The following is a 15,480-nucleotide window of genomic DNA, read 5'->3' on the forward strand; positions in this document are numbered from 1 at the left end:
GGTTCTTTGAAAAGATAAACAAAATTAATAAACCATTAGCCAGACTCATCAAAAGAAAAGGGAGAAGACTCAAATCTATAGAATTAGAAATGAAAAAGGAGAAATAACAACTGACACTGCAGAAATACAAAGGATCATGAGAGGTTACAGCAAGCAACTCTATGCCAATAAAATGGACAACCTGAAGAAATGCACAAATTCTTAGAAATGCACAACCTGCCAAGAATTAATCAGGAAGAAATAGAAAATATGAACAGACCAATCACAAGCACTGAAATTGAAACTGTGATTAAAAATCGTCCAACAAACAAAAGCCCAGGATCAGATGGCTTCACAGGCGAATTCTCTCAGACATTTAGAGAAGAGATAACACCTATCCTTCTCAAACTCTTCCAAAATAAAGCAGAGGGAGGAACACTCCCAAACTCATTCTATGAGGCCACCATCACCCTGATACCAAAACCAGACAAGGATGTCACAAAGAAAGAAAACTACAGGCCAATATCACTGATGAACATAGATGCAAACATCCTCTAAAAAATACTGGCAAAAAGAATCCAACAGCACATTAAAAGGATCATACACCATGATCAAGTGGGGTTTATTCCAGGATTGCAAGGATTCTTCAGTATACGCAAATCAATCAATGTGAGACACCATATGAACAAACTGAAAGAGAAAAAACATATGATCATCTCAATCGATGCAGAGAAAGCTTTCAAAAAAATTCACCACCCATTTATGATAAAAACTCTGCATACAGTAGGTATAGAAAGAACTTACCTCAACATAATAAAGGCCATATATGACAAACCCACAGCCAACATCATCCTCAATGGTGAAAAAATGAAAGCATTTCCACTAAGATCAGGAACAAGACAAGGTTGCCCACTCTCACCACTCTTATTCAACATAGTTTTGGAAGTTTTAGCCACAGCAATGAGAGAAGAAAAAGAAATAAAATGAATCCAAATCAGAAAAGAAGTAAAGCTGTCTCTGTTTGCAGATGACATGACACTATACATAGAGAATCCTAAAGATGCTACCAGAAAACTACTAGAGCTAATCAATGAATCTGGTAACATAGCAGGATATAAAATTTGTGCACTGAAATCTCTTGCATTTCTCTATACTAATGATGAAAAATCTGAAAGTGAAATTAAGAAAAGACTCCCATTTACCATTGCAACAAAAAGAATAAAATATCTAGGAATAAACCTACCTAAGGAGACAAAAGACCTGTATGCAGAAAATTATAAGACACTGATGAAAGAAATTAAAGATGACACAAATAGATGGAGAGATATACCATGTTCTTGGGTTGGAAAAATCAACATTGTGAAAATGACTCTACTACCCACAGCAATCTACAGATTCAATGCAATCCCTATCAGACTACCACTGGCATTTTTCACAGAACTAGAACAAATAATCTCACAATTTGTATGGAAACACAAAAGACCCTGAATAGCCAAAGCTATTGAGCAAGAAAAACGGAGCTGGAGGAATCAGGCTCCCTGACGTCAGACTATACTACAAAGCTACAGTAATCAAGATAGTATGGTACTGGCACAAAAACAGAAAGATAGATCAATGGAACAGGATAGAAAGCCCAGAGATAAACCCATGCACATATGGTCACCTTATCTTTGATAAAGGAGGCAAGAATATACAGTGGAGAAAAGACAGCTTCGTCAATAAGTGGTGCTGGGGAAACTCGACAGCTACATGTAAAAGAATGAAATTACAACATTCTTTAACAACATACACAAAAATAAACTCAAAATGGATTAAAGACCTAAATTAAGGCCAGACACTATTAAACTCTTAGAGAAAACATAGGCAGAACATTCCATGACATAAATCACAGCAAGATCCTTTTTCACCCACCTCCTAGAGAAATGGAAATAAAGACAAACAAATGTGACCTAATGAAAGCTTTTGCACAGCAAAGGAAACCATAAACAAGACGAAAAGACAACCCTCAGAATGGGAGAAAATATTTGCAAGCAAAGCAACTGACAGAGGATTAATCTCCAAAGTTTACAAGCAGCTCATGCAGCTCAATATCAAAAAAAGAAACAACCCAATCCAAAAATGGGCAGAAGACCTAAATAGACATTTCTCCAAAAAGATATACAGCTTGCCAACAAATGTATGAAGGAATGCTCAGCATCATTAATCATTAGAGAAATGCAAATCAAAACTACAATGAGATATCATCTCACACCAGTCAGAATGGCCATCATCAAGAAATCTAGAAACAGTAAATGCTGGAGAGGGTGTGGAAAAAAGGGAACCTTCTTGCACTGTTGGTGGGAATGTAAATTGATACAGCTACTATGGCAAACAGTATGGGAGTTGCTTAAAAAACTAAGAATAGAACTACCATACAACCGAGCAATCCCACTAATGGGCATATACCCTAAGAAAACCATAATTTAAAAAGAGTCATGTACCACAGTGTTCATTGCAGCTGTGTTTACAATAGCCAGGATATGGAAGCAACCTAAGTGTCCATTGACAGATGAATGGAAAGAAGGTGTGGCACATATATACAATGGAATATTACTCAGCCATAAGAAGAAACGAAATTGAGTTATTTGTAGTGAGGTGGATGGACCTAGAGTCTGTCATACACAGTGAAGTCAGAAAGAGAAAAACAAATACCGTATGCTAACACATATATATATGGAATCTAAAAAAAAAATGGTCATGAAGAACCTAGGGGCAAGACGGGAATAAAGATGCAGACCTTCAAGAGAATGGACTTGAGGATATGGGGAGGGGGAAGGGTAAGCTGGGACAAAGCGAGAGAGAGGCATGGACATATATACACTACCAAATATAAAATAGATAGCTAGTGGCAAGCAGCCACATAGCACAGAGAGATCAGCTCGGTGCTTTGTGACCACCTAGAGGGGTGGGATAGGGAGGGTGGGAGGTAGGGAGACGCAAGAGGGAAGAGATATGGGGATATATGTGTAACTGATTCATTTTGTTATAAAGCAGAAACTAACACATCATTGCAAAGCAATTATACTCCAATAAAGATGTTAAGAAAAATGTCATGAAGAGCACAAAAAGACTGAGGAGCTGTTGTAGATTTAAGGAGACTAAAAGACATGATAACAATGTAAAACATAATCTAGAATTTGCCTTGGCAATTATGTTATTTGATGAAGTAGTAAAATCTGAATAAAGTCTGTTCATTAGGTAATAGCATTGAATCCGTATTAATTCCTGTTTTGGTAATTGTGCTGTGATTATATAAGAGAATGTCCTTGTTTTTAGAAAATAAAAATTGAGAATTTGGGAGAAAGACGAATGATATCTTCAATATACTCTCAAAGTTTCAAAAAATGACGTGTGTCTGTGTGTGTTTGTGGACGTATGCATATTTTAATGGGGAAAGGGTTGAAGTAAATGTAGTTAAATATTAACATTCGGTGAATCTGGGTAAAGCATATATGAGAATTTTGTAATGTTTTTTCAAATTTTCTTTAAATCTGAAATTATATCAAAATAAAATTTGATGCATAGCTGAATGTATCACAAGCAAAATCAATAGAGAAATGACAGATTAGTAAGAACCACATGCATGGTATATGACAAAGGCATCATTTCCTAAGTATATGGAGCCAACAAAGAAACAATAAGACAGTAAAACAATGGGCAAAGAAAATAAGTAGGCAGTTCATAGTAAAAGAAAAAAAAATGGCTTCTAAACACACAAAATTCTACATTCATATGAAAATATAATTTAAAAATATATAGTTACCTTTTTCACTTATCAAACTGTCAGAAAAATTTGACAATCTTTTAGCTTCTATGATGTATAAGTTTAAAATATCCCCAACCTGGAAATTCTCTTCATTAAAAACTACACACTTTCTGACATATAAAAATACTAGATATAAACATATGCCCATCAGAATGTGATGGAGTAAATAATAATGGTACACCCATTATTAATGTATATATAGGATATATACAAGTAAAATTTTAAAAATAAGTGATACAGATATACAGGTTCTAATATCTAGACTAATTAACAAGCCATGCCTACTTTCTGCTTACATTTTCAAAGAGTATAATCGGCAGAGGAATGTGCGGACCATGAAATAGTGGAGGTAGCATTTACCTGCACTTTCTTTTGTAATGTTTTAAATATTTCAGGCTGGTGCATATATTATCAATAATAAAAAATGAATCACATTTTCTCATAGAATTAAATGCCATGTCTGCTGTTTTAAAACCCTCCAGCCACTAAAATCTGTTCTTAATTCTGTTTCCAATGTTTGTATCAATACTTGCATTTTTCATCTTATTTCATACGTCATATTTTCTAATAGTATGTTAAACAATAATGGTACCAGTGGAAATCTCTAATTACTGATTTTAATTCAACTATTTATTTCCACTTAAAATATTTGTTGTTGCTTTTAGAGAATAACTATATTTAAGTAGTTTTCTACTATGCCTATTAGTAAAGAATGATGAACTAATCACTTTTCAGTAAATATTGATATCAACATATTGCTTTTCTCTTTTAATTTAATTACTTATTCTAATTTCTTGATATTCCATCACTGTTGAGTTTTAGAATTAAAATCACTACTAATTTTCATTTTATATACTGCAAGATTCTATTTGCTAAAATGCATGTGTAGTCATACATAACACGAGTCAATAATTATTTTTGTATTGTACTTACTATGATGGCTGTATAGTGACAGCATATTTTTAAACCACAAATGGTGCAATGAAAATAGTAAAATGTACTGGGAAACACTATCTTTCTCTAGGACTTGGAAGTATTGAATAAAATTATCTTGTCTTTAAACGTGAGCTAAATTCATATATAAGTCCATCTTTTCATGTTATTTTTTAAAATCAACTTTATTGATATAAATTACATACAATAAACTGCACCCATTGTGTTGAATTCAATGCATTTTGACAGTTGCGTACACCAACACAATAAAAATACAGAACATTTTCATCATCCCCAAAAGGTTCCTGTACACATTTTCTGGTCATCCCTCACTCTGCTCCTAGCCCCAGGCAACCACTGATGTGATTTTTGTCACTTCACTGTATATTAGTTTTCACTTCTAGAATTTCATATAAATGCAACCATTCAGTATATAATACTGGTTTGTGTCTGCTTCTTTTACTCAGAATGGCTATGAAATTCATTTATGTTGTTACATATATCAGTAGTCCATTCCTTTTCATTGCTGAATAGTATTGTAGTATTCATTTATGAACATACCACATTTTGACTATCCATTCACTTGATGATGGACATATGCGTTATTTCCAGTTTGAAGCTATTATGAATAAAACTGATATCAACATTCATGTACAAGTCTTTGTATGGACATAAGTTTTTATTTCTCTTGGATTAAATATAGGAATGGGATGGCTGTGTTGTATAGTAGTTGTATGTTTAACTGTTAAGAATTTGCTAAACTATTTTACAGTGTTTGTGTCATTTTATATTCCCATTTGCCATGTATGTGTTCCAGTTGCTTCATATCTTTCAACACATGATGTCAATCCTTTTTAGTGTTTTTAATGAGTGTAGAGAGATGTCTCATGATTTTAATTTGTATTTCCCTGATGGCTAATGTTGAAAATCCTTTCTTGTCCTTATTGGCTATTTCATATCTTTTTTCATGAATGATCTCTATCTGAATTTGTTGCTGCTTTGCGGGGGGCGGTTATCTGGCTTTTTACAATTGGGTTGTAAATTTCTTTATATTTTCGGAATACAAATCTTTTATCAGATGTCTACTGCAAATATTCTCTCCCATTCTGTATCTTGCCATTTCATTTTCTTAACAGTGCCTTTCAAAGGACAAGTTTTTAATTCTGAAAAGTCAAACTTAACATTTTTTCTTTTATAGTTCATTATTTGTGTGTCCAATCTAAGAAGTATTTTCCTATGGTCCCGGTACATTTTAAATGGTTGCTCTATAATGACATTTACAATTTTTTATGATTGTTGACTTTTTCCAGTTTTTTCTTTTTCAATTTTGATCAATTATGTCTTGCTAGGAAATCATTTACTCTTGGTAGTATTCTCTTCTGGTCCTATTGATTGACCCAGTATCTGTGGTTGTTTTTACTCATTACACATCTTGTTTAATTTTGCTATCTGTCTACTTCATTTCGGTTTCTGTGGGGTATCTAGTTTACTGGGGTTTTAAAAAATCTTTTCTATTTATTTTAATAGAGAAAAGATGGACTACTTTATAAATTTGGTGCCTGAATAAATTCAGGCATACTTTCCCATGCAAGAGAAATCTAAAATAGAACGGTTTATATAAAGCATGTCTATTTTTATCACATAACAAAAGTCAGGAGGTAACTTGCTGCTAGTGTTGATTAAATATATGTCAGTACATGTCTCTGATTCTTTTGGCCTCTCCCCTATGGTTGAGAAAATATTGCCTCTGCCCCAGGCATCATGTAAAAGGAAGAAAGCGTAAATTGATGACAGCAGCTAAGTCTGTCCTTTTCTTTAGGAAAGCAAAGGTTTTCCCAGAACTACCAGTGTTTTGCTTCTCCTGGCCTGAGTCAGTTCACTTGGCCACTACAAGCTTCAAAAGGTGCTAATGGAGTAAGCAGTGAGAGAGGAGTATTGGAATTGCTCAGCAAACCAACAGTGTCTACAACTGTGAAAGTGACTATCCATATCCAAGAAAAAAAGATATACAAAGTATACAAAACCCCCCACAAACACTTAAAAATCTTATAATATGTGAAGATTAACTAAGACTAGAAATTCAGAAACTGCGGAAGAATTGAGGGGCATATTTAAACATGTAAAAAGGGCTTCCCTGGTGGCACAGTTGTTGAGAGTCCGCCTGCCGATGCAGGGGACACGGGTTCGTGCCCCAGTCCAGGAGGATCCCACATGCCATGGAGCGGCTGGGCCTGTGAGCCATGGCCGCTGAGCCTGTGTGTCCGGAGCCTGTGCTCCACAACGGGAGAAGCCACAACAGTGAGAGGCCAGCGTGCCGCAAAAAAAAAAAAAAAAAAAAAAACGTAAAAAATAAAATGTGAATGGGAAAATATTATATACAAAGTCAAGAGACAACAAATAGGCTATTTTTTTTAAAGGAGTTACTACCTTTAGAACATAAAAAGCTGTTACAAATTGACAAGACAATCCAAAAAGAAAAATTTAGGATGGTTTATAAAGGCAACTTTGCAGATTAGCAAAGTGGTGAAGGAACTTTTAAAGAGGTATATTAACATGTCAATTAAAATAAAACTAGTTATTACTTTGAAATCATAAAATTCTTCAAGGTTAAAGAGTAACAGCTACTTGTAATACAGGAGAAGGGCATATTTTTATACTAATGTTAGAAATATGAAATGCTAGTTTTATTCTAGAGAAATCTGGCAACATCTATTAAAATAAGAAAACACAATTCAATCCATCAATCTCACTCTTACAGGGGGAAAACAAAGCTCCAGTAAGTAAGGGCATGATTATGCTTGTCCACTAACCTATTATGCTATGTCAGCTCTTGAAGATGTTTATCAGATCATTTTTCCTAGTGACAAAAATGTCAATAAACAGTGGCAAAGTGGTTGAACAAATTATGGCAATCCACACCATGGAGTCTTCAGCTGGTTAAAGTACTGTTGAGTGCAAAATATGCAAAAATGTGTGTATAATCCCATATTAAGACAATTGAAACACACCCTCATATATGTGTGCACAGATAACATATTAATTTGTCTACATATGGTTATGAGTATAAAGAAAAACAAAAGAAGTTCATCAGCATTGCTTATCTGTTGACAGACTGTTGATGGCTGGAGTGGCTGAGAATGTACAAAATTCAAGAGATTAAATATATTATGTCACATTTATATAAAGTTTTATGTGTGTGCACATGTGTGTCTTTAAATATTTTTTTTAATTAAAAGAAAGGAGATTTTTGGTCTGACCTATTTGTCCCCACTGGTTCTAGAGACATGGGCATGAAATTAAAGCAATGAACAAGAGGAATCATATTTCTTGAGGAATTTGCTTCTATAGGAAGGCTTCTTCTACTGTATCAAATATATAGTTTCCTCCCACTATGAATTTTGTGACATTTTAAGAAAATGATGTATTCTTAGAAGACTTATTTTTCTCAATTATTTATCTGATGTCCAGTAAGGTGTAACTCATGGACAAAGACTTTTCGACATATAACATACAATATACAATATCATAGGGCCTCTCTGTAGTATGAATAACTTGTAATTAATAATTCTGACTTGTGTAAAAATACTTTCTCACTTTTAAGAAATACACAATTTTACTTGTGTATAATACAGAATACTGAAAACTGATTTCTGAATGAAGCTATTCCCATATTTAGTGCATTTGTCTTCCTCTAGCAGAAATTTTCTGATAACTTCCAGGTGTAGTGTTTTCTAGTCACTGCTTTTATAGGTTTTTCTCTCCAAAATGAGTTTCTGTAATGAAGTATGATTTGTGAATGTAGCCCTACCCACATTTAATCAAAGTACTCTCCCCTATGAATTACCTGATGTATAATTAAATACTGGTCCAAGTGACCATTTTCTTACATTTCCTGAATTCACAGAACAAGATTCCTTTTTGAAAAATTAATATAAAGTGCATTTTTATTTTAAAAATTTCTATTGTAAAACTGCCTTAAAATAGTTTTGCTGTAAATAAAGTGAACTGTATTATAGTGCTGTCATAAAAAGATACAGCTGTGGAGAATGGACTTGAAGACATGAGGAGGGGGAAGGGTAAGCTGGGATGAAGTGAGAGAGTGGCATGGACATATATACACTACCAAATGTAAAATAGATAGCTAGTGGAAAGCAGCCACATAGCACAGGGAGATTGGCTCAGTGCTTTGTATCCACCTAGAGGAGTGGGATAGGGAGTGGGGAGGGAGAGGCAAGAGAGAGGAGATATGGGGATATATGTATATGTATAGCTGATTCACTTTGTTATATAGCAGAAACTAACACACCATTGTAAACAATTATACTCCAATAAAGATGTTAAAAAAAAAAAGATATGGCTAACTCACACTACTTTCCCAAGTCAAGTCTATACTCCACATTTCCCCCAATCAATTTATACCGACCTTGGGGTTTACCTACTTAAGATTTAGCTCTCATATTCCACTGATAATTTTCCATCATCCATCCCTCAATCAATTCCCAAGTATCCCTTGAGATACATGGAGGCCCACAAAACACTCTTCCTTTCTCCTAGAGATTGTGTGTTTACGAAAGGTAAAGTATCTTTTTTTTTTTTGGCTTGGTAATGTAGAATTGTATTTTTTAAAATATACCTGAGAATAAAAAAGTTGAGGGGCTTCCCTGGTGGCGCAGTGGTTGAGAATCTGCCTGCTAATGCAGGGGACATGGGTTTGCGCCCTGGTCTGGGAGGATCCCACATGCCGCAGAGCAACTAGGCCCGTAAGCCACAACTACTGAGCCTGCGCGTCTGGAGCCTGTGCTCCGCAACAAGAGAGGCCACGATAGTGAGAGGCCCGAGCACTGCGATGAAGAGTGGCCCCCGCTTGCCACAACTAGAGAAAGCCCTCACACAGAAATGAAGACCCAACACAGCAAAAATAAATTAATAAATAAACTCCTACCCCCAACATAGAGAGAAAAAAAAAGTTGAGAATCAAACTGTTGGGCTCTTGCCACCAGTTTTCATTAACTCAACTTTCTATTAATTAGCCAATGGGGGGGCATACTATCAAAGAAGGAATCTGAGAGGCTCTTAGTCAATCTCCTCCTTTTGCTAAAGTTTGGCAGCTACTGTAATAAAATTTGACACCACCAGAAGTAGTTTTCTCATATGTATCAAAGTTTATAAAGTGTTTAACAAAAGAGTGAATGCCTTAACTTTTAGCAGCAAAAATTGGGAATAAAGTAATGTTGCAAATCAGAGCACTTTCATTTTTTGGAAAGTCTGGAGAGTTTTGGTAATTAAAAAAATATATGTCTGGACTCTGCATTCCTTAAGTAGCAACAGCTATCTCAGTGAATTAAAAACTTCTGTTAATGGCAATGTAGGTGGTCTACACCAGTACTCCCTCTGAGAACTATAAAAGGTGGAAGAAAATATTAAAAACGTTTAGCTTTGTGACAGCACTGGAGAGCTACCAAGGAAGTGAGAAACTGCAAGAATAAGATTAAAGACATAACCTCTGGAATTTGGAACTATTTATTAAAAAGAGTTGTTTACTAATTCTTAAAGAAAATGCTAGGCAAGAGAAACTTAAGACAGTTTTTTGACAAACTTATGGGACTAAAGGGACAAATAGTAGAATTAAGTTCCCTCTAAGGAGGAGCGTCCTGATAAATCTCCCAAAGTCCTAAGTCTTGTGGGTATCCCCTAAGAATAAGAGTGAAAAAAAATAGACAAGCCCTCACAGGGACTACAGCCCAGTTTCAAATAATCTTAGTACATGAGTGGATGAAGGCAATCAGGGATTGCTCATGTTCCTAGGCTGGTCACCTGTTAGAAGCAAAGGAAATCCTCTCTGAAAGATATCCAGGCCATCTAATCATATCTACAATTTTTAATATATAATGTCTAAGCAGTTCACTTAAAAGCACCAGGTATATGAGAAGACAAGACATCACCAAAACCCAAGAGAAACAATAGTCAACAGAAAAATACTATGGGATCTATAGACAATGGGGTCATCACTAGGAGAAGGAGAGGAACATAATGAAGTAAATGCATAATTTGAATAAATAATAGCTAGAAATTTCCCCAAATGTGCAAAAAAAAAAAAAAAAACCCAAAGAAAAAAACCATTAAGCTCCAGATTTTAAAAAACACTGCAAACCCCAAGCAGAATAAATACATAGAATATCATACCTAAGCATATCACTGTCCAACTGTTGACAGCCTAAGACAAAGACATAGATTTTAAAGGAGTGAGAGAAAAGAATAATTTTTAAAAAACATAACCTTCAAAGGTAACTGGATTGAAAGTTTACTTTTCAACAAAACAATGAAATACAATCAAAACAAAATATCTCAAAATACTAATAGAAAATAACTGCCAACTTAGAATTCTATACTCAGTAAAAACATCCTTTAAAAATGAAGGCAAAATTAAGACATTTTCCAACAAATGAAAACAATTTGTCACTAGCAAACATACACTAAAAGAAATACTAAAAGGTGTTCTTCAGTCAGAAAAAAAAATGATTCTAGAAGGAAAATTCAAGAAGAAGGGAAAAATGTAACAAAAATGGTAAATATATGGATTAACTTAAATGCATATTGACTCTGAAACAGTAATGACTGAGTGTTTCAACTACATTCAGAATTAAAATGCATGCTACCAATACCATATAAGTCAGGAAGGAAATAAAATTAATGTTCTAACTCTTCACCTTATACAGAAAGTGGTGTACTAATTTACATTAGCCTTTAATAAGTAAAGTATGCATATTGTATTAATATCTTACATAGTAAATTTTGAGACAAAAAGCACCACCAGAGATAAAAAAGACATTTTATAATGATTGTTTCAACTAACCAGAAAGAGTATAACAATTCTAAATATGAATATTTGTAAAGACAAAGACTTAAAATATATGAAACAAAAACTGGTAGCTCTAAAAGAGAGACAAATTCACAATTATTCTGGGAGATTAGTACACACATTCTTTTAGTATCTGATACAATATAGAGGATTAAGAATTTAAGAATATAGAGGATTTGAAAACAATTAATTTGTAGAGATTGAAAGGAAATAGTACTCTTCCAAATGTGCAGCTATCTTCTAAGAATACAAGCTCATAATAACCTAGTATGTAATAATAAATATGTAGAGAATGCATTAACGAAATTCGAAGGAAAGAATTCTAGGTTTTAAAACTCATTTTCTTGTTTCTTTTTCAAACAGAAATCAGTAAAAAGTAGGAATTTCTGTGGAAGATGCTGAGAATCCAGAGTGCTAAATCTGCAACCTGCAGCTAAATTCCATGATCTCAGGGCTAGTTCTAGTGTGACAGGTAGTCTATGGGGTGCTGCTTACATCATTGATCACTTTTGGGATATAGGCTGGGAGCACTTTATACCTCTTGGCCATGAGTTATCTGCTGCCATGGCAGGGAATTAGTAAACAAGGGAACACATTGGTTACTTAAAGATGCCTGTGAATATTCAGGTAAGTCTGTGGTTCTGATTTGCCAATCTCAAAGTCAAATTGTTAATTTTAAATTTACGAATCCAAATTTCCACACACTAGTAAACATTATAAACAATAAATAATACTGACTTCCCAAAGGAAAAAAAAGTAGAGTCCTTCTTTGTGCGTTTAATGTCAATTTTCACAAAAACGTCTAGCTTTTCTTCATTATAGACCTGAATTGTCTATACTGTTGCCTTGATTTCAGTGTCCTTAGGGTGCTTGGACAATGAAAAATTTTCTTAGAACACTGTTCATTAAGAAATTCCTTTGGTCAACATTGAATATTTTTGCTATGCAGGGCATGAAAAACTCAACAGCCCTGATTTATAAAGCTCCTTATCCAAAATGTGAAACAAGAAAGATTGCCAAGTTATCTCCTTCCAAATGTACTATTATTTGCAGGGGCTTGACAATCCCAAGTAACCAAGCATGGCCATTAAACACTGCTTAAACACTTTCTCCAGAGTGTCTCCCCATATGTATAAAACTGGACGTCAGCTATGAGATCCAGATATTCATACTTCTGACTAGATAAAGTGACTTTGGTTACCTCTTGCTTCTTAGTCAAGCTATAGCTCCTCAAAATTTTTATCCCCACACCATGATTGTGGCACTGAGCATTCTACTTCCCCAGTATCAGATTTCTGATGTATACTGAGTTGTACTTTCCAGTTGAAGGCTTTCCTAAAGTCACTACATTTATAGGGTTTCTGTTTAGTATGAATTTTCTGGTGTTTAATAAGATTTGATCTGATGGTGAAGGCCTTTCCACATTCAGCACACATATATGGTTTCTCTCCTGTGTGAATTCGATGGTGTTCAAGGAGTTGTGTCTTCTTAATAAAGGCCTTCCCACAGTCACTGCATTCATAGGGCTTCTCTCCAGTATGAATTCTCCGATGTCGATTTAAGTGTGACTTCTGGATGAAGGACCTCCCACATTCAGTACAAATATAAGGTTTCTCTCCTGTATGAATTCTCTGATGCATAATTAGTGTTGACTTTCTTGCAAAGGCTTTCCCACATTCACTGCACTCATAATGTCTTTCTCCAGTATGAGACTGCTGATGTATATGGAGGCCTGATTTCCGAGTGAAAGCTTTTCCACAGTCATTACATTTATAGGGTTTCTCACCAGTATGAATTTTCTGGTGTGTAAAGAGATTTGATCTGTCAGTAAAAGCCTTTCCACATTCAGCACATCTGTAGGGTTTCTCTCCTGTGTGAATTTGCTGATGTACATGAAGCTGTGATTTCTTCGTGAAGGATTTCCCACAATCACTGCATTCGTAAGGTTTCTCTCCAGTATGAATTCTCTCATGTGTAATAAAATGTGACTTATGGAAGAAGGCCTTCCCACATTCAGTGCAAACATAGGGTTTTTCTCCTTTATGAATTCTCTGGTGCATACTCAGTGTTGACTTCTGAATAAATGCTTTCCCACATTCACTGCATTCATAATGTCTCTCTCCAGTATGACATTTCTGATGTATCCTGAGCCGTGACTTCCAGGTGAATGATTTTCCACAGTCATTGCATTTATAGGGTTTCTCTCCAGTATGAATTTTTTGGTGTTTAATGAGATTTGACCTGTCAGTAAAGGCCTTCCCACATTCAGTACATATATAGGGTCTCTCACCAGTATGAATTTTCTGGTGTATAATGAGATTTGTCTTGTGGGTGAAGACCTTCCCACATTCTGAACATATAAAGGGATTCTCCCCTGTGTGAATTCGCTGATGCACATGGAGCTGTGACTTCTTTATAAAGGACTTCCCACAGTCACTGCATTCATAAGGTTTCTCTCCAGTATGAATTCTCTCATGTGTAATAAAATGTGACTTCCGGATAAAGGCTTTCCCACATTCAGTACATACATAGGGTTTTTCTCCTGTATGAATTTTCTGATGCATACTTAGTGTTGATTTCCTTGTGAAAGCTTTTCCACATTCAGTACATTCAAAGTGTTTCTCACCAGTATGAACTTTTTTATGTATATTGAGGTTTGAATTCTGAGAGACATTTTTCCCACATTCATTATAATTATAGGGTTTTTTCCCTCCAGTATGAATTCTCTGGTGTCTGAACAGATCTGACTTCTGGATAAAGGCTTTTCCATGTGGACTGAATTTACAATCAGTCTCCTCAGTGTGAGGAGTTTTCTCATGGTTTGAGTTGAGGGAAAAGTCCTTCCCATATTCAGTGCATATATAAGGTTTCTCTCTTGTATAAACCTGAGGTACAGCAAATTGGGACTTCCGAGTGAAGACTGTTTCACATTTGCTACACTCATGATGTTTCTCTTCAGTATAAAGCCTTTGATGTGCAAAAAGCTGTGACTTATGGGTGGAAAGTTTTACACAATCAGAAAATAAATAGAGGTTCTCCCCATGAAATTTTTGATGTTGAATGAGAGTTTGCTTATGACTCAGAAGTTTCTTACATTGATTATATTCACAAGCATTCATTTCTGTATGAGAATTCATATGAGTAAAGATATTACCATATCCAATAATCTTATCAAAATTTTCTGTTACATTGTTTCTATTATAATTACATAGGCTTACAATAGGCTTCAAACTCTTTTGAAATGAGTCATAGTTATGGAGTCTTTTTCTTGAAGGAATAAGGTATGTGTTTACACGAAACATTTTCCTAATGTCTTTATTATACTCACAGTCTCCCTCATTAGTTAGTGTATCCTTGTTGATGAAGGCAACATGACTTAAATGTTTGTTCTGGTTTTCCTCACATCTCCCTGTCTGTTCATCATCTTGCCACAATTCTTCTAAAATGGAATACAGGTCATCTCTTGTGAAGAGATTAATTCTCTCAAACTGGATTGAAACTTCTTCAGACATTCCCTGTTGTGACGTTTCAAAACCAATACCCTGATCTAAAAAATAAAATAAAATAAAACACACAAAGAACAGTTAGCAGAACACAGAAGGGATGATACATAGAGTGGATACAGGGTGAACACAGAGAAATGGAAGAGGTTTATATAAGCATAATACTAAATATAGATAAATATATAAAATATGAATAAATATATGTGTAGTAATCTCTTTATATATAATAATATGCAATAATAAAATAAGCATTTACATTAACTTGCTGTCTGATAAACAATAGCATTTAGACTTGCCAGGCATTTTTCCAAGTTCTAACTCATTTAAACATCATCACAACCTTTTGATATTGGTGTTATTATTATCCCTATTTAACAGATGAGGAAACTGAGCCACAGAAG

General features: G+C 34.7%; 1 protein-coding gene and 1 pseudogene across 1 annotated transcript in view; both read right to left on the reverse strand.

Annotated features, from left to right (window-relative positions):
* Positions 1-12,280: 12,280 nt before the first annotated feature.
* LOC136125011 (protein archease pseudogene) lies at positions 12,281-12,709 on the reverse strand (annotated as a pseudogene).
* Positions 12,334-15,480, reverse strand: part of ZNF484 (zinc finger protein 484) — a 28,197-nt gene continuing 25,050 nt past the window's right edge. The window contains exon 5 of the mRNA XM_065878457.1: positions 12,334-15,123. Coding sequence (XP_065734529.1) covers positions 12,797-15,123 — 2,327 coding nt within the window. The 3' untranslated portion in view covers positions 12,334-12,796. The remainder of the gene's footprint in view (positions 15,124-15,480) is intronic.

This window comes from Phocoena phocoena, chromosome 6, assembly GCF_963924675.1.
Source record: "Phocoena phocoena chromosome 6, mPhoPho1.1, whole genome shotgun sequence".
NCBI classification, from domain to species: Eukaryota; Metazoa; Chordata; class Mammalia; order Artiodactyla; family Phocoenidae; genus Phocoena; species Phocoena phocoena.